The sequence below is a fragment of the Xylocopa sonorina genome, chromosome 8, assembly GCF_050948175.1.
Source record: "Xylocopa sonorina isolate GNS202 chromosome 8, iyXylSono1_principal, whole genome shotgun sequence".
Classification (NCBI taxonomy): domain Eukaryota; kingdom Metazoa; phylum Arthropoda; class Insecta; order Hymenoptera; family Apidae; genus Xylocopa; species Xylocopa sonorina.
In genome coordinates this window covers 3,109,861-3,129,529 of record NC_135200.1, presented here as the reverse complement: position 1 = coordinate 3,129,529, position 19,669 = coordinate 3,109,861, and the positions used below count along the sequence as shown (strand labels likewise).

The 19,669-nt window shown below is 36.9% G+C and overlaps 3 protein-coding genes across 8 annotated transcripts in view; 1 reads left to right on the top strand and 2 right to left on the bottom strand.

Moving 5' to 3' along the window:
* Positions 1-670: 670 nt before the first annotated feature.
* On the top strand, positions 671-9,233 carry Sdha (succinate dehydrogenase, subunit A (flavoprotein)). Its single transcript, XM_076899925.1, has 10 exons — positions 671-917; positions 2,593-3,019; positions 5,053-5,451; positions 5,541-5,709; positions 6,113-6,279; positions 6,425-6,651; positions 6,733-6,877; positions 7,100-7,404; positions 8,053-8,152; positions 8,259-9,233. The coding sequence occupies exons 1-9, from the start codon at positions 858-860 to the stop codon at positions 8,137-8,139; spliced, it is 1,986 nt and encodes a 661-aa protein (XP_076756040.1). The 5' UTR covers positions 671-857; the 3' UTR covers positions 8,140-8,152; positions 8,259-9,233.
* On the bottom strand, positions 3,655-4,597 carry LOC143425982 (uncharacterized). 3 transcript variants are annotated; one of them, XM_076899080.1, is made up of 3 exons: positions 4,556-4,597; positions 3,865-4,101; positions 3,655-3,796 (listed from the first exon to the last, which is right to left on the bottom strand). In XM_076899080.1, exons 2-3 carry the CDS (start codon positions 4,063-4,065, stop codon positions 3,683-3,685), a joined length of 315 nt encoding a protein of 104 aa, XP_076755195.1. In that variant the 5' UTR covers positions 4,066-4,101; positions 4,556-4,597; the 3' UTR covers positions 3,655-3,682. The 3 variants fall into 3 exon arrangements, with proteins under 3 accessions (XP_076755195.1, XP_076755197.1, XP_076755196.1); XM_076899082.1 differs by lacking the exon at positions 4,556-4,597 and adding an exon at positions 4,169-4,332; XM_076899081.1 differs by lacking the exon at positions 4,556-4,597 and having other exon boundaries at positions 3,865-4,151.
* A 2,096-nt stretch (positions 9,234-11,329) lies between the features above and the next one.
* The window catches only part of Pino (protein pinocchio), a 57,547-nt gene continuing 49,207 nt past the window's right edge, over positions 11,330-19,669 (bottom strand). For 2 of the 4 annotated variants that reach the window (XM_076899625.1, XM_076899626.1), the window contains exons 4-6: positions 14,305-14,436; positions 12,678-12,807; positions 11,616-11,774 (exon numbers count right to left, since the gene is read on the bottom strand). In XM_076899625.1, coding sequence (XP_076755740.1) covers positions 11,664-11,774; positions 12,678-12,807; positions 14,305-14,436 — 373 coding nt within the window. In that variant the 3' untranslated portion in view covers positions 11,616-11,663. The other 2 variants (XM_076899627.1, XM_076899628.1) reach the window with 2 other exon arrangements.

Below are 19,669 nucleotides of genomic sequence, written 5' to 3'. Positions count from 1 at the left end.
CAATTAGAAACACAAATAATCGTACACTCCCGAGATGCTCGAGCCATCGCACTACCATGCGTTCGTTCGAGGGACAATTTGCATAGAACTGACGACCCGTCGAGCGTCGAACGATTAAATTGAAATTGTAGAAAGCGCAGACTATATAAACGTAAACAGAGTTAACTTTCTAAAGCGACACTTGACTTTCGCTAACAGATTCAACTGGCACCAATAAACACGTCGAATTTGTTAATTAATAGCGTCTAATTCGATTATTCGAATTTCGATGCTCGCCGCTCGTTAAGCACACGCGATAAGTGACGACGCTCGGTCACACGGATCGTAACGGGTACTTTCCCTTTAAAACCCACGCAACAATCCGAACAGCTATAGAATTTGAAATACCGTTAGCACCCCATCGCGCGTAAAGCGGGATGAGAACCGCTTTGATTTCTTTCGCGGTATAGTTTAATTTTCCCGCCCACGGTTAACTGCTGTCCGAGGCATCAACCTCGATATTTCGGCCGGCGACGGATGAACGTTAAAGTGACCGCCGCGTTATCGACATTCGAAACGATCGAGGAACGCGAACGATTAGCGAGGAGGCGGCAATAAAAAATTCAGGAATATCTTAAAGGTGAGGTTATCTCGCAACGGTACGATTGGCAGCACTGGTATTCATCGGGGAGCTTCCACCAGTAGTCGGTACTCAACCGACTCGAACGCTCACGTCGCCGTGCAAGAAGTGCGGGAGTGAAGTTAACAAAAATTAGGGTTAGCTATTCGGCGTAGCTGGATCGCGCGTTCAACCAAGTGGTGCGCGTGTAATTATTAAAAACCGGATCAGACGATCGGTCGACTGACGTGACGGCAAAATGAGCGGTTTATTGAAACTGTCGTCTTTGCTGACAAGAAATCATCCCACGAGCACGCTGGTAAGCCCGTTTTTCATTAAGTTACATAATTTTTAAAGCAACAATGATGTACCTTCGCTATGCGATACTCTGCATTCATCAATTACGTAAGTTTTCTAAATATGTATCAACGAATGTCCGTATCGATTCTTTCAGAAAATTCGCCTCCTCCCGTGCGCCTAATGATTTTCCGTTAATTGTCCGGAAAGAACGAGTTAAATGAATATCGAAAACGCGATGGTACGAACTGATTAGGAAGTAGATCAAGAACGTTTAGCAGACGATTCGAACGTCGGGTGTCCTTTTTTTACCGCACTCCCCTCATTTTGTACGCGCCACCCCACAGCTAGCCGGCCAACGCACACAATAATCACGATTTTTTCCTCTGAACTAGGTGTAACGGTGATTCTGACGGCCGTTATCTTCGCTAAACAAACAATTGTTTGTTGTTTCACTAGCTTGATAGGGAACCGAACGTGCGGCACCGAACCTGCCTACATTACGCTTTAATAGTTCAATTATAATTGCGGATGAGCTGCCGGCACGGGAAGCTGACATAAGCGGGAAATTGCACTCCTCGAATCATTAATTTTACGTGTTATAAATTTGTCAGGTATCCTATCTCTCTTTCCCTCGGCGGATTTCTTCGTCCAATTTTAATGGCACCGCCACCATTTATCATAAATAAAAATGCGACAGAATCAGTTCAGGCGATTACCAAAATCCTGTTAATTTATACGTATTCAGCGACATCTTATGAGGCTCACCAGACTTTAAACATATTCTGCAGTATTTACGAAATTTTTAATGCATCTCCCCCCATTGAGAATAACTTCAAACGTACTATATAGTAGAATAAAAGATTTGTCGTCAGCCACTATATCATTTCCTTTAGCCTCCTCCATATGGCGAATGTTCATAGGTAGTATCATGATTTTATTTTGAAATTATTTTCCCTAATTGATAACGGAGAGGTACTTTTCCTTCTACTATATCGCATTGTCTCGCATTTTTAATACGCATTCGTTAAATAACTTCCCATCGAAATATATCATTTTCATTGTATTTCGATAAATGGGAATGCACACATTTCCTTATACGAATTAACCTTGTTTATCATATCGAACACGTCTTAATCAATTATATAATTTCGTATCCGATATCATATTCTTACCGTTGGTGTAGGATAAATCGCTGTTCCACGGAGAAAATGTTGAAAAATTCCTCCGAGTAATGTTAAAATATATCATTCCGAAGTAGATTTAAGAATCCGTTCGAATGCGATCTTATTACGAGTAATATTATTCGAGATTACGTTTACGTACAAAGATTGCTGGTGTTGCAACGTAACCCAAAATTGCCGTATCACGACTAGAATGAGTGTCAAATATCAAGCGGCGAATTTATTCTAATTTAATTAAACAGTTATTTCTAATGAGTTAAATGTTGTCATATTGCGTTTTCCAATTCAGTTTCTAAAACTGTTTTATGTTTTATAAATAGAGCAGTATTGCAATGAAGTTATACTATGTATAGGTGTAGTCATATACATATACAAATACATACAAGTATGGACATGCACAGGCATACCATATACAGAGATATTGTACAGATAAAATTCAGTCTGTATTTTGTAATTACCCCAAGTGATAGATATCTCTGTACATTCTAATCAGTTTTTTTATTAATGTTTCAGAATAAATTAGGATTACCTATTATTACACACCGTAAATTGCATTACACACCAGATGGGAAAGCTGCAAGAACCTCGGATGGTATTTCTAAACATTATCCGCTAGTAGATCATACTTACGATGCTGTTGTGGTCGGTGCTGGTGGAGCAGGATTGCGCGCAGCTTATGGCTTGGTCGCCGAAGGATTCAAAACTGCCGTTGTTACAAAACTATTCCCTACAAGGTCGCACACCGTCGCTGCTCAAGGAGGTATCAATGCTGCTCTGGGCAATATGGAAGATGACAACTGGCAATGGCACATGTACGACACTGTCAAGGGATCTGACTGGCTGGGCGATCAGGATGCTATTCATTACATGACACGTGAAGCACCGAAAGCAGTCATTGAATTGGAGAATTGTGGCATGCCTTTCAGTCGAACTTCAGATGGTAATATCAGTGCTTTATGCTGTCTATTGAAAGTGAATGCACACATTTCTTTTCTTTTTAACTTGGCATAAGTCTATGAGCTAGTTCAAGAAAGACCAATGCCAACATACGACTTTGTGTTATCTAGACTAATTTCTATCGTATTAATATCTCTAAATACGTTTTGATTCTTTAAAATAGGCTTGCAGATAACCTTCTGATCATTTGCACAATTATGTATGAAATATTTTAGTAAAGCAGGGGGCTATTAAATCTTTTCTACTTTAGTGGAATGTGATTTTAAGTTTTTAAACTTATATTTGTTGGGAGAGAATTAATATGATTTGATAATTAGAAATGAAATAGTATAAAAAATTTGTAATTACTATTTGGTTATGGGAAAGGAATATTATAATTCAAGAAAACAATCTTAATTTACTTCTTGCAAGTGAAAACAATTCCATTTTGCATGCAATTATTCCTGGTTTATCATTGGTGTTGGCCTTTTAATTTATTCACATAAATATATTTCAATACATTATGGTATGCATATACTTCTAAAGGAAATCATTATTGTAGTATGTGAAGAATATGATTTTTCAAATAACAAATTGTACAGCAGAAAAAACTGAATCATCAGTTGATTACAAGTACAGTTATATTTTATAACCATTTGCTGTTTGCTCAGGAACTGGTATCTGATATGTCTCTGCTTGACTTGGAAATTGTTGTCCCTGATGTATTAGAATCACTATCCGATTCAGTAGTACTCTCCTTTTTAGTAAGCTTTTTCGGTTTCTGTAGTTATAATAGTTGTTTACAACAGATATAAAAAAGGACTATAATTATGCAAATATTATATTGACCTTTTCCTTTGTTTCTTTTTTGCCAGTTTTTTCTACTTTAACCGTATCTTCATTCTTTGTCTGTTCTGTACTGATATCAGCAAGTTTAGTTACAGTTTTGTTCTTTTGATGATTTCGCTTTTGGTTTTTAATGTTCAGAGCTGCCTTTATATATGGCTGTTTTTCTTCAGAGGACATTTTTCTCCATCTTTCTCCAGCCATCTGAAATATCTTTGTGCTTCTTGTTCTGGGAAAAGTCTGCGAACATAATATTCTTTTTCTCACTGATAATTAAACAAGCAGAAATTAATTACATTCTATTTACTTCTCTGATATCTTGAACAAAATTTATAAAAGCATTAGAACTTATCCATCGCTTAGAACTTTTGGTACTACATGGTGAACGAGAACGTGAATGGGTATGTGTCCTCTCGTTTTGTTCTGAGGGCAATTTTATTCTAGAATAAGGTCATTTTTTACAGTCTGACTGATTAACTTACATTAATTCATAAAAATAAATAATAATAATTTACCCCAGATTAATCTATACAAGACTTGTATTGGAATGTTGTAGAACAGAAAACAGTGATTAATATCAATTTTTTTAATAACAATTTATTATTCTTATAATTGCAACACTTGTTGCCTATTACAAAAAATTCGTAAATAGTATAAACTTAGTTACAGGTAATATAGATAAAATTTCAATTACTTATTCTCTTCCAATCTATAATTTGACACAGATCTTATTCTTTCCGAGTGATTGTTACATTCGTTGTCTTTGTAATTTCCTTCCTGAGATTCTTCATGTTCTTGGTTTGTATTTTTGTCCATAGTTGAAATCCATAAGATCTATAGCTTTTCAATTTTTAAAATAATATGCCTGCATTTTTTTTCACGGATGTGTTACTTTAAAAAAGGAAAAAAAAGAAAGGAAAACACTGTTACCGTCGAAATTTGTCACAATATCAAAAGAAGCATTCAAATTAATTTACAATTGACATTTAAAAATAACAAGTCACATTTTATGGTTGCCATGTACCTAAACATTTCGTTTATATAGTGATGTGAATGTGCTTATTATATTCTGTACCTTTTAATTTGGAAGAAAAATATGTGCATTTAAAATAAACGATAAAGCTACGTGTCCGGTCGAAATTCGAGAATCAAGTTAAAATTTCGCTCTAAAAAGAACGTTTTCTATTCCAGGCAAAATCTATCAACGCGCGTTTGGTGGACAGTCGTTGAAATTTGGAAAGGGCGGTCAAGCTCACAGATGTTGTTGCGTGGCGGACAGAACGGGCCACTCGTTGCTTCACACATTGTACGGTCAATCGTTGAGCTACGACTGCAACTATTTCGTCGAATACTTTGCTCTTGATTTGCTGATGGAAGATGGAGAGTGTAGAGGAGTGATTGCTCTTTGCTTGGAGGATGGAACGCTTCACCGTTTCCACGCTAAAAATACAGTGTTAGCGACCGGTGGTTACGGACGCGCATATTTCTCTTGCACGTCGGCTCACACGTGTACCGGCGACGGCACGGCTATGATATCCAGGGCTAATTTGCCTAATCAAGACTTGGAATTCGTACAGTTTCATCCTACTGGTACGAATCAACATGTACCTTCGGTTTTGTCCCTTCCTGTTCGAATGGTAGCGTGGTAGACTTATGTAATTATTTATTTGTGTATTTAGGAATATACGGTGCTGGTTGCCTCATCACAGAAGGCAGTCGCGGTGAAGGAGGCTACCTCATAAATAGCGAAGGTGAAAGGTTTATGGAACGTTATGCTCCAGTCGCGAAAGATTTAGCCTCTAGGGATGTCGTATCTAGGTCTATGACTATCGAAATCCGGGAAGGCAGGTAAGTTGCATAGAGTGTACTAAAATCGTGCAATAAACAGGAATCTGTCAATTTCTTTGACAATGATTGTACGGTAAGAAATTGTAGCTATATCATATACGTAAAATTGGGAAAGAAATAATTTTCTTAAATTAAATTTTATGCAATCGCGTGAAAGTTATATTTGATACTGTAATTTTATTTAAATATAATTTAATTTAGTAAAATATATATTAACGAGCGCAAAAATATAATACATATCGTACACGTGCAAAAATAATCATCGAATTTGGATGGTGTTATTTTGGACGGAAATGCATGTTATTTTTATTTAGACACGCTTATTGCACGATTTTCGCACAGGTGTTATATAACTAGCTAATTAACAAGTTTATTTATACGTATAATTTGTGACTTTATTTAGAGGAGTCGGTCCCGAGAAAGATCACATCTATTTACAACTTCATCACTTACCACCTGAACAATTAGCAGCCAGGTTGCCTGGAATTTCAGAAACAGCAATGATCTTTGCTGGTGTCGATGTAACGAGAGAACCTATTCCTGTCCTGCCTACGGTACATTACAATATGGGTGCGTACCAAATTTTAATTAAAAATTTTTTTCAAAGAAATTAAAATGAGAATTAGGTAAACTATTGAAATATACGTCATTTAAGGACGAACGATATGTTTCTAACTATGAAGCGCTAAATTTGAATAATAACTTAATCACGCAGGAGGAATACCTACAAACTATAAAGGACAGGTTCTAACAAGAAAAAATGACCAAGATACAGTTGTACCTGGACTGTATGCCTGTGGAGAGTCAGCTTGCGCATCAGTTCACGGTGCTAATCGTCTCGGTGCAAATTCATTATTGGATTTAGTCGTATTTGGTCGTGCATGCGCCAAGACAATCGGAATGGAAAATAAGCCAGGAGAAACTATTGGTCCCCTAAGATCTGTTAGTCTGCATTCTTCTTTTCTAATGACTCTCAATTAGTACGATACAAACACGTGTTATCGTGATCTGAATATGTTTTAGAACGCCGGAGAAGAAAGTGTGGCCAATTTGGATTGGATCAGAAACGCAAACGGTAGTATTTCCACTGCGGAGTTGAGATTGAACATGCAGAAAACTATGCAAACCCATGCGGCCGTGTTTAGAATGGCTGAAACTTTGCAAGAAGGTAAAGTCTCAGATTGCAATTATATTTGCGATTTTGCAGTTTTTGAAACTCTCACTATTTGTTCTGGATTTCACGAATTTAGATCGTCTTTCAGAGTCACATCGACTAAGATATTTTTATTCAATTTCCACGTTGATTTAGTAAATAACTAGAACGATACTTTGAAATAATTCTAGTAATAAATGGCAATTAAATTGAAAATGTTTTTAAACTTTTTTGTAGGTTGCCAGAAAATGTCCGGTTTGTACAAAAAGCTGAACGATCTCAAAGTGTCGGATAGATCTATGATATGGAACTCCGACCTCGTAGAGTCCCTTGAGTTGCAAAACTTAATGCTCAATGCAATGCAAACGATAGTGGCAGCTGAAAATAGAAAAGAAAGCCGCGGTGCTCATGCACGCGAAGACTTCAGGGACAGAATCGACGAATACGACTACAGCAAACCACTAGAAAACCAAAAACCAAAACCGCTGGATCAACACTGGAGAAAACACACGCTCACGAAGATCAATCCCAGAACAGGAGAGGTAAGTAACACTAAAATTAGTGAGGGTACCGCTCCAGAATATTCCCCAGAGTAACAACCAAACATCACGCCGATGGAACTGTGAAGCGCACAGTTCCATACAAAGAATTTTTTTTCTTTTTAAAGATTATATATTGTACAAGTAAAAAGAAAGAGTTATAGAAAAAAGAAAACTTAAAGAATTAAAGGAAAAAAAATGATGTTAAGTGGAAATAGAGAATGCTACACTTCTACAGCATCTGTACGCGACCGGCTCTGTAATTATGCAATTGCATTTTTCTTCAATAATTTAATTGAATAATACTTATTAACTGCAAAAAAATTTCAACTTAAATATTGCGTCAATGTTAAATATTTTTTATGCAATAGCGCAAGTCTTGATGAGTTGCGCAAGATTGATGAGGCATGGATCTATCCTTATCTTTTTATAAATTATAAATTGCATAAATACCACTGTCTAGATATAGATTTGCAAGAAACAGATACGACGAATGCAATGTTTACAATTATACAATTTATGAAATACGTATTCTTCGTCGCTTAACATTCAGACTCTGTTGTAACAATTACAGTTACAAACTGCAATATTACCTTAACATTCAACACAACAAGTTTTACTGGTTCTTAACAAATTGTGTTTGCTTTTCAGGTATCCATCGATTATAGACCGGTCATAGACAATACTCTGAACACACAGGAATGCGCAACGGTGCCACCTGCAATTCGTTCCTATTAGAATTCTGTTCGAAGTAAATATACAATTCTTAGCTTTTTTTTTCCTTTAGCCTTTCAATGACACATTTTCTTATTGACACGTGTTTTAAAATTGTCCATTGCGCGGTTATTTTTGTACAGGAGGAAACGACCGACACGAAGAAGTTACCGATATAATCTTATCAAATACAATGCAGCAAACTTTATTTATTACCGCACGGTGAAACCACGTCGTGCCCCAAAGTGTAATTCTTGTCAATGCTTGCACGCGACGCGGGCAAGATTAGTTGTCCTTGTAGGATAATGGTGCTGAGATTATCTTCATTACTTCAACGAAGAATTTCATCGATCTCTGAAAGCGAATCAGTACGTTTATTGTAAACTAAATAGTATATAAAATATTAATAGAGCGTGATTCAGGCATGCGATTAATTTTACGCACACATCTTTTAAGGAGGAACGTTCTGCCTACCTCTGCACGCGATATCTATGTATATTCAGTATTCCTTCAGTTCTATGACTCTCGGTCGGAATGTTTCGTCATTCTTTTTTTCTACTAAGCAATTTATTGCGAAACGTACCCCCATTAATATTAAGAGCTATTTAAATGGAAACATTTTTTGTACGATACAGTTTATGAGCTAGTACTCCCTAAAAGGTTGTGCAGCAAGGGTACGCCAGTTTTCATGCGGCTAAATACTTAACGTCAACAGGCCAATATGGAAATAGTTTTGATCTGCGTGAACAGGACTTAACGTGTTTGTAATCTAAAATTTTTCAGTATTCATTATCTAGTAGTAAAAATTTCTTGTATCATATAACTTAAATTCTGTCCGAGGTTTTTTTCTGTTTGGAGTGTCAGTACTTACCTCAACATTCAGTACGTAACAATCAAGTTTATATTCTTGTTTGGCGATAAATTTATTATATCACTTTGCCTGTTATAGCTGTGGATTACTTTGTATCGTGTATTTAGCGGAAAATCCAAGACAATAGTCTCGAAAAGATCCAAGAGCATAGAAGAACTGTATTTTGATGCGATCGAACCTTTTGCATGCTACGCAGCATGTAAGAAATGTACATAAGATTGTCAATAAAAAGAGAAGTCTTCGTATATCTTTTCATTCAGACAAATTATTCTACTCTCTGAAGTATCATCTTACGAGGATGTGTAAAAATTTTATTTATTGCATGTTGCATTTATGTGTATATAAATAACATCGATTTTTTTCTGACGGATATTGTTTATTAAACCCATAATAATAATAATAATAATAATTAATAATAATAATAATAATAATAGTAGTTTAAAGTCCTAGTCATAAATAAGAATTTTACGGGTTAAATAAAAATTGCTACCAAACGTATTTTCTAAAGCATTAAACTAAAACTCTCGCAGCTGGACTAATACTTCAGAAAATGTTTACAAGTTACAATTTAATTTGAAAATGAACATGGACTTGATGAATATGTTCTCACATACGAAACATTACACTGTCAAAAAATACACAAATTATATAATCGATTTTACCGAAAAGTTGACATTACAAGTCTTAAATAATCGTAAAAAAAAAGAAGAAAAAAAGAACGAAGTGGTGTATATGTAAATTCGATAAAATCACTGGCACCAACATAAATGCTTCTTTCGCATGTGTATGAACTACATGTACAATTAATTTAGCTAAAACTGAGTAAAAACATGATTACATTAGATGGAAAAAATTAAATATAGAGTGACGCGTTGATGGCTACTTTTTGCTTGACAATTTTAAGATCGCGACATATGCAATAAAATTAATGCAGGTACGATTATTCAAAACCGTAATTCATTTCTTCGCACGGTGTATCTTCAAGTCGGTAAAAAGAAATTTAATTCACGTCTATCAGCTTCTACTGTTTGATCGGTATTTATCACGGTCCCGTGTCTTATTGTTAGGCTAACGTTTTCTGACTCTTGGCACTTTACGCCAACCTTTAGAAATGCGGTCGTAGAAGAAAACGTATCTGCACAGAAAGTTTCTATATTTCTACGAAATGAATTTCTTATCGCATCATACGCATGTTTTCGACGTATACGTTTAGAGAAAGTTCTGCATTTATAATTCAATCTAGATCAGAAGTTTTCGTTTTATTTAATTTGTTCTTTTTTTATATAAAATCGATACGTCTTTCATTGCTACAGAAAACAGTTTTCTCGCATGTCGACTCGTAAATTGCGTTCAATTATCAATTTAATATTCAAGAAGAATGCGTATTATGCTCGAAGAAGATATTCTCTTCGGGTCTTATTGGAAATTTGGCTCTCAATTATGGATTCGATGGATTACTATGTGAATAAATATGCGTGCCATTTTTCAGATATCGAAGTCTTGTTGAAATGCATTCGAACCGGAAATATCAACTTGTTACAAGCGAATTTAACAAACCAAACTGATTTTAATCGCGTAAAATGTTATTCAACCTCGATCACGTTGTGCATTTCTTTCGAGACGAAATAATATTCGCTAATGGGAAAGGAAAAGTATTCTCTCGTTACAAGCTTAACGTAGGTGTACCTATTATAGAACGCCTATTTAAAACGTAGCGATGCAACACGCACGCACGCGTACGTGTTTCTCATTTTAAGAACTAGTTATTTCACGCTCTACTACCATCCCGCGCAGATATTTCCTCGCTAGATTCGTCAAAATATTGCAACGTATCGTGGCAGCAAAACATACATATATATGTATATAAAAATTCGCGTATGCAACTCGAACCAACTTGCACCAATGTTACTCGATCAAACGGAGTACCTATTTTAACCGTCGACATTAACGGAACGCGACTCTCCCAAAAGCGTACAACAATACTATTAAATTTTATACGTAGACTGGTTAACAGTTGTTACGCGTGAAACCGTATTTCCCAGCTTGATCGATCTTTCGTGTGGTACTGTATCCGAAAATAGCAGATCGCGTGGATCAAGTTCGCCGTACCGGTTAATTCTATATATATATACATTTCGAACGAAATATAACCCGAGATTTACAATAATACGAGGGTATCGAACGTGGTATTGCATTGGCGACCCCCGATTAAAACTCGTGTGCCAAGAAGTAATCGTCAGCGGCGAAAATTCCGACGGGCTGATCAAATTTCTCCCATTTTTCCGACCCACATGTCGCTTTACGATTTACGATGACGATAGAGAAATGGCCGACGTTATTCCGCTATATATTCCTCGCTATTATCGACCGTCGTTCACGGTGACGCATCGTCGAACAGGAAGCCGTAGGAGAAGAACGTATCTCATTGTCAGATGTCGTCCAGGCTCGTCCTCGCTCCTCAGGAACATAATGTATCATCTATGCATCCAGAATCCGCATTCACACGTTTTTTTCCGACTCGCACAATGGTGGTGGGGTGACGCTATATGGATGGTGATGGATTAAGTCTTGTGCATGGTTGACGGTACACAACGACGTCTCTCTCTCTCTCTCTCTCTCTCTCGCTCTTTCTTTCTCTCTCTCTTTCTCTCGCTATACAATCGTCGCTGAGCACCGTTCACGAGGTTGCTCGTAGCTTCTCCAACGCGGGCATCAACGGCTCTTCGATGGAGGGGCCGCAACTCAAACCACATTCGCCAATCCATCTTGCTTTACCACTGGCGTGGGACTGTAAGAGGAAAGAAAAGAAGAAATTAATTTACTGTAAATTCATCGCATACTTGATTATTTGAACGATATAATACCTGTTTTTCTATGACAAACAATCGTGTCACGTTTAGTATAACGAGAGTAATTACTAAATATTTACTTTCAGGTAAAAACCGAATTCGATGTTTAAAATATCTATTCTTTTTTTTAACTGTTTCCATTTCTTACATTTTCATAGAAATTTGTATAGTCACGTTTTACATTGAATTTATACTTCTTCCTGTCCTCATGCACGAGTTTCATTCCTCGATCTTGGATACCGCGACTGTAAGTTCGATCGTCCGTAAGCTAGCATGTAAAGTCAGCCCGATCGACCGCTTTGCGCGACCAATTCCGTTCGATCTTATTACGAGTAAGGTGGTCGCTAATATAACCTTCGTAGCGAGCTTCGAGGCCGTTGTAAATGTCATTCACGAAATCGATAAGCGCAACCCCGCTGGTCACGCGGCCACCGAGTGTCTAATCTAAATATCAAAGCTGATTTTATTTTATTGACCGACGATTCGTTGTAATCTACGAGATAATCTAAACTTTTCACTCTCCTTTTTTTGCTTGGAATAGAAATCAATTCGCTGCTATCGTGTGCATACGTTAATGATACGATACCAAATACAACGATCGCTATTTTATCGCGTTGTTAAACGTAAAAGTTAAATATCGATGTTAAAGGGTTTAAGAACGGCGCGAGTTCCTCCCTAAGAGATGAAACTTTTCTTTTTACTTGTTTCTGCGTTAACGAACGCTCCCGATCGCATACAGGAAATAAGTGGTTAAAGATAACAGGTCGATAGAGGCAAGTTCTACAGCGTTTTACAGGGTACACACCATAACCGTTCGAGGGAGGGGATAAGTGGATATTTACCATAGTAAGGTCGCGTTTCCACGAGGTGCGGCAACGTCCGTCGCAAAGTGGACACGGTCGTTGCAGGGAATAACCACCACACTCGCTACAGTCGAGAGAGACATGTTCTTCGCTCCACGAAACTCCACATCTGGAAATAAGAGTAACGTTCGGTCAGAGAAAGAGAAGTAGCTACCGTGTTTGTTATTTGCAACAGAATAAAATGAATTGTTTAATAAGTATCGTTACTTCCTTTTCTTTTTAATGACACACTTACACGAAGTATGAAAAATAATTGGGAAACATATAGCAATGAAAAATCAAAGTAAGAGCAAGTAAAAACTATTTTTTATCGATTGCTTCGAGTAATAAATATCAGTTTATTTTGAATCATTTTTAATAGCAAGGAAATAACTTGATTTTGCGATACGATCCCCTGATGCTATAATTATAAGATCACAGAGCGGAAGTAATCGTAAAACCGATAGGTTACGGAAATGTCTTAAGTTCAGCCTCAACGAGTGGCACCGCTTTAAAAAATCACGATTGGCGAGCACGAAGCGAACGCAGAAGTCGAGTAACATTTTTAAATGTACGTCTCATAGCAGAAACAGTGACGCAGTAATCAGATTCGATTGGTACGACGGGCTCCAAGAATTACGGGGTTTAAACCGGATTTCTCCATGGCATCTGACGCCATTAATACAGAGCCAACGTCTAAAACGAATTTAATCATCGCAATTCCGGATCATGTCGGATTCTATTGTCGATCTATTGTCGGCACGACGTTGGGACGGTAGGTCAACTTTTGCTCGACCTCTTAACCAGTCGCAGACCGTTCTCAGGATCCCCACTGTTCACTCCTGAATACGTACACTACCGTTCAAAACTTTCAGTACATCGAAGGTATTGCATTCGTACTTTATACTTGTACACAAACGCGAAGTATAATATTCTTCTAGCTATAAGTAATAAACTTCTGTCGCATCCTGCACAACGTTATAACTTTGGGATTCAGTTACGTTCAGTTTAAATTAGTTTGTAAGCTAGTAGAAGCTAGTCTGACGAACGTCAAAATTGCATAAAGTAATCACAGAGAAATAAAAGCGTAAAATGTAAAACAGTTGTTTTACAGGAAGATATTCATTAGTTATTTAAATTACTTTTACCTTCTTGTCTTCACGCGAATACAAATCAACAGAAATAAACTATTAACGTTACCAAAGGAGTAAAAGCTTCAGAGCGTTTATCTTTGGCATAGATACCTAAACTTTTAACCAGCAGTGTACATATATAAATACACAACGTTCGTACCGTCAAGTGGACCGACAGAAATCGTGCATACAGGACGATCGTGATACGATTAAAAGTCAATAGCCCAAGGAGAGAGCGTGATTATTGGCCCACGTTAAAAACAATCTAACAAAAGATTCTAATCCTGGTTAATTGTATCCGATAACATACATACTATCGACTTAACCGCGGCTTCCATCAATTGTTTAATCGCTAGAGGAACGATACAAGTTATACGATTCACTTTTGGTGGCAATTTAGTACATTTAATCGTGGTTTAGAGTTTCGAGGCTTCTTGAGTTGGCGAGATACGGGCTAGGCAGGAAGTATGCATAGATCGTGGTGGGAAACCTACGTGAAGCAAGAGTTGAGTTGAGCACGAAGTTCCTCGATGGTAAGGATCGTGTCCTGATACTGAGGATGGGATCCTTGGAGGCCATCGTCGACGCTCCCACACAAACTGTGGCAGGACAGGGAGATGTTGCTTCTGTAAACATAAGAAAAACAACAGCCTTTAATACATTATTTATAAATTTAATATACAGAATTTAACGCAAACATTCATTCCATATTAGCGGAATCTTATTGCACGCTTGAAGTGGAAAATTAATGGTAAACATTTATCAACACGCAATTAAAAACCTGATCGGTGTACGTTTATGAATCTTTTGCAGATTTAATTGGAGCTATCAATTAGCAGAAGCACTTAATCGCGCTTGCTATTAATAATGACAGTTTATGCTCGTCGGAGTGTAGAACGCAGAATATTATAAAATTTATAGTGATTCACAAGCCAGGTGTACCTAACAGATAAGAAATCAACCGGAAAAATCCGAGCTCTAAATGCGATGTTCTTTTACATATAAAAACGTAAAATTATAAAGATATTCGTAATTCATAATTTAATAATTTAAAATTTAGAAAGAAAATTTATAATTCAAATGGCGAGGGTTCGTATCGATCATTTATTACATAATATTTGCCATTGAACACCCGATTTCACACTGATTAATTAGTATTAGAATGCTCGATCAGTTTTTATTATTTGCAATTTCAAGAAATTTCACGGAATTAGTTCCTTCGAACATTTCATAAAAGTCAAATGATCATTACAATTATGCAACGTTCGTATTGCTGACAAACACTGTATTATAATCATTCCTTAAAATTCGAAGAAAAGTAATACGAGACTCTCTGCTTTATCCTGGTGTGAATAAGTTTTTACGCAACGCGAGAAGTGTTGTCGACGAAAGATTAGAGTCGGTAATATTTTCGAAGAACCATCAGTACGCATACGAACGCTATGCATTTAGATTGGTTTTATTTATGCAATAAGATTAGAAGGCATCGTAAGTTGAAAAGAATTATTTTCCGTTCGAAATACTAATAGAGTACAGTTTTTTATTAAATGCAAAACAAAACGTTGACAATAGTGTATCAGTAAAATTTCAAGAGATGGAATTATAACGTCCGCGATATTTCGCACTCGACAGAGAAGAATCTTATCGAAATACAATTCGATTAATAATTTGCCAAGATCGATTAGTTCCGTTCGTGCCCGAAGCAAATCAATCGAGAACGACGTGATCACATCAAGTGGCTGGCCTTGAAAATTTTCGTCCGTTAAACCCGGAAGACTCCGAAGTGAGGTTATTTTTTTTATGGACCATTATGGTTTTTGCATGTAACTGCTCGCGGCAGTCGGTAAATCCGTTTATACCGGACACGTTCAAAAAATAAAGCTTTTACCTTTTTACGTCACATCGAGACAGTTGCAGCTGTCAATCAGAATACACGCGAGGCCCATAAAAGAAGAAGAAAGATTATCGATTCTCGTCCCATAGCGTCGACTTACCGATCAGCGACAATGGAATAAAGAAAATGGTATAAGAACCGAGTCGAATTCTTCCATTCGATTGTTACCGTTAGATTATTTGCGCGATCGATTTTTACATGACTGTTGTACGTCTGTACGCATATATTCGCGAAAAAGGGGATTCCGAGGCAGGAAGGAGGACGCATAATCTGCAGAGTATACGTATATGTATGCTGAAACATGCATATGGAAATCAGGAAGAAAAACGTTCCTTTCACGTGACCATAACGTGGTCGACCGCGTAATACGTTTCATGCGTCCCGCGCATGTGTAAAAGAATGACGCGTAAATCTCGGAAGCAGCAAACCTGCTGCCTCTTTTTGCCACGAATTCGCGTACATTTTACTGCCTGTGAATCTTCTGCGTAAATTCCAAGGAGAAGAGACTAGAACGGAGGTTGGACAAAAATTGGAGGAACGATCGTCCGCGTTTTATTGTAACGATTCTGTCCTGGATATAGGTTAGATTCCTGATTCGGTTTGTCACGTGACAGCTGTACGTGTGAGAACCACTTATACGAAATTGTGGTTGATCAGAGATAAGTGAATTTAATTTACGCTGAGAAACGGTGTAAATGCCTGCCATTATTTAATAAGAGATGTAATTATTTAATAAAAACGACAGCGTAATGTCTGATGAAGAGTTTGAATAATTATATTTCGTTTTACACGGCTGTACAATCTAATAGCCTCTAAGTTAGGAATGTACGTATATAGAAAGTTGTGAATCTTTAAATATGATATAAAACATTGAAAAGTTTATATTCTTAACATTTAATAAAGTAAAATAGGAAATGATCTGAATGAGTTTACGCGAAATACGCCATGAAATCATTCGTTTTCCTCTTATTCTTCATAGAACGTACTCGAATGTATTTTATGTTCTATCTACTTCGCTGCTATTTGAACAAGTTAGCATATCTTTTTATCAGGATTCATATGAACCCTCCTATACAACAGCAGATAATACATACTTTTATAACATCTATAAACTGATACAACCGACAAGATTAATTGATACGAATGTAAGGCTGAGTGATTAACAACTGAGGTAGCAGCGAAACTGTTATTACTGTTTATTTAATTCTCTAAAATTTATTCTATATCAAATAATATATAGAAACAACTTTTTCTGTAAGTACCGTAAAACGAGTCTACAGCTATCGGTACGTTGACCTCTTTAAATATTATTACTCCAATGTTATCTAAACTAAAAAAGAAGTACCTCGTAGATAAGAGACATTAAACAGAGTTCAAGCGATAATATCATATACATATTCACTAATTTATCTATGTTACATAACGGTCATTTTTTCTATCGAAAGAGAATGAGATTATGCAGTAGATTTTACCACCTCGATAACACGATGTAGAATTTATTTTAAACGATTTGAATGATTTTCGATTGTAATCGAGGAAAGTACTTTCACGCGTGTTTTTTTTCTACCGTAATAAAGCCTGCATATATATACGTATTTTTAATACAATAGTGTGCATTATACTGCATTATACTGATAGTCATACATATGTGAGATTTAACATGAGATAATAACGTCAGGTTACGTTATAGACTTTACAGATCTACTTTTATAGAATCTCATAAAATCTTCAGGCAATTGCGATGCTCTGATTAATACTTTTAAGCGTATGATCGCAACTTGAACGTATATCGTTATACGAGTAATATTTAAGCCACATAAAACAATTTTACGCTTCGCAAACCTGTTTCTTTTTCTTCATCTTTTACATCATCGAGCGCGGTTAAAACGTCAAACCAATTCGCGATGCAGATATTCAGTGTTTCTTTTGAGAGCTCGTGACGTTCACGAAGGCCACGTTACGTAGGCACTAGCCGTCACATGCTACCCCTCTGCACAGAAAAAGCGCACATGGAATTAATATATACAGGCTCGCATATTATTAAACGGGAAACAGCGCAACTATCCATGCTAAAGGATAAAACGCGCTCCCCATTTCTCTCTTGGATAGCAATTTCGAGAATTTCCGGCTTGCGTCCACCATTAATTAACTGCGATAAAGCTAAACGACGCGCCGCAAAATTCTTCGCCGTGGCATTCGTGTGAACATATAACTCCTGCAAGCTAACGCGCGGAGCGAAACAATACGCGCAGCCTGAACGAACAGAGTTCTTCACCTGTAAGCCAAACTAATCCAAGTCCACATTTTTTTATACCGTATCTATCTTGTTCCTTTATATTTTCGTGAATAAACTGAATAGTAACTTTTGTAGGGATAAAAGAAAGTCCTTTCATCTTTCAGTTACAAAATAAAAGGTACGAGGGTGCAGCAGCTGGCTTGGTTCTGGTTCTCGAATATAGAGATGAAAGAAAACTTTGCAGGCGAACAAAATTGAAATTAAATACATAGAATAACTTTTCGCGTATGAAATACTTGTTTCGCGAGTTTCCACGGAAATGGTCGAACAAAATTTACGATGGAGAGTCGACGTCAACAATTCAGGTTTCAGGAAAAACAGTAAATTGTAAAGCAGACGGAACTACTGATTACAAAGGAATATGTTCTAGAAGAAAGGCGGAGTATTTAGAAAAAGTGAGTACCGATACAAGGCAGATCTTAAAGCATTAGATACTCTTATCACGAGATAATAAGTAACGTCATCGTAATAAACGTTATTTCTGGATGAATATTACGAAATAACACAATTGTGGATAATAAACGTGATTACTAAAACAAAAATTGTTACATTGCTAGGTAAAACACAATAATTTTGTTACAATTACCTATATATTTCGAACGTTTGAAGTATTGTAAATAATTTTGTAACTGTTTAAGCTGACTTTAAATAAAATTATTTTTTATCTTGTTCACCCGCACAGAGTCCCTCACTATTATCCTGAGAAAGAAATTGCTTCCTACTCTGAGAAAGAATTTGAAACGTGTTGTCCTTTAATTTGAAACGTTCCACATATCCAGAATCAAAAGTACTCGTAACAAGATATTGAATTTGGAGTATTGCAATATGGTTATTCAATCCCACAAATTCCTCCAAAAAATCTATACTAATAACAAAGAAAAACTATATATTCGTAATTGTCATTGTTCGAAACGCACCCACGGTTTGTAGTTTCGTTAGCGAAGAAATTCACCGACGACCCAAATAATTGAATTGTTGCCTGAAAGAGTTAGTCGCCCAACAGGCAAAAGAGATTCGGGTTCGAATCTCGGTCGAGGTTTCTCTCTCTCTCTCTCACTCTCTCTGCTCGCTCGGTACGCTGAAATAATCTGTCGATAAAGTCCGCAGTTCTTTCACAATCCCTACGACCCACATTTAGGCGCTGAAATATCTATTCAACTTCCAGATATCTCGAACTATGTCTGGCAATGGTGCATACACGCAAGAAGAGGGCTCTATGCGCGTCGTTTTGCCAGCGTACGTACTGCCTCGAAATAAAACGCGACCGAATACAATGGTATCGGTTTAAATCTGGCGTCGGTTACGAGATACCCGAGCGGTTACCACTGTTTAAATCGTCCTTCGCGGTTTCTTAGACGCAGTGGCGTAATGGCGACAGGCGCCAATGCGTGTGAGTGTGTCTGGCGTTATGCGAAAACCGTGAGACTTCCACGAATAATACAGCGCTAATAATAATTCTGAAAACCAGCTTCGACGGTTTTCCCAGTTCCTGTTTTTCTCTTTTTTTTTTATTCTTTTTTCGTACGTTACATTCACGAGCGTGCGTGTATATACGCAAAGGACGAGTCATGTAATTTGCGTACCCCGAATAATATCTAAATTACACATCACACGAGCTCGTATTATCGAAATATGTAAATCAATGAGAAAAATTGGCAGCTAATAATAA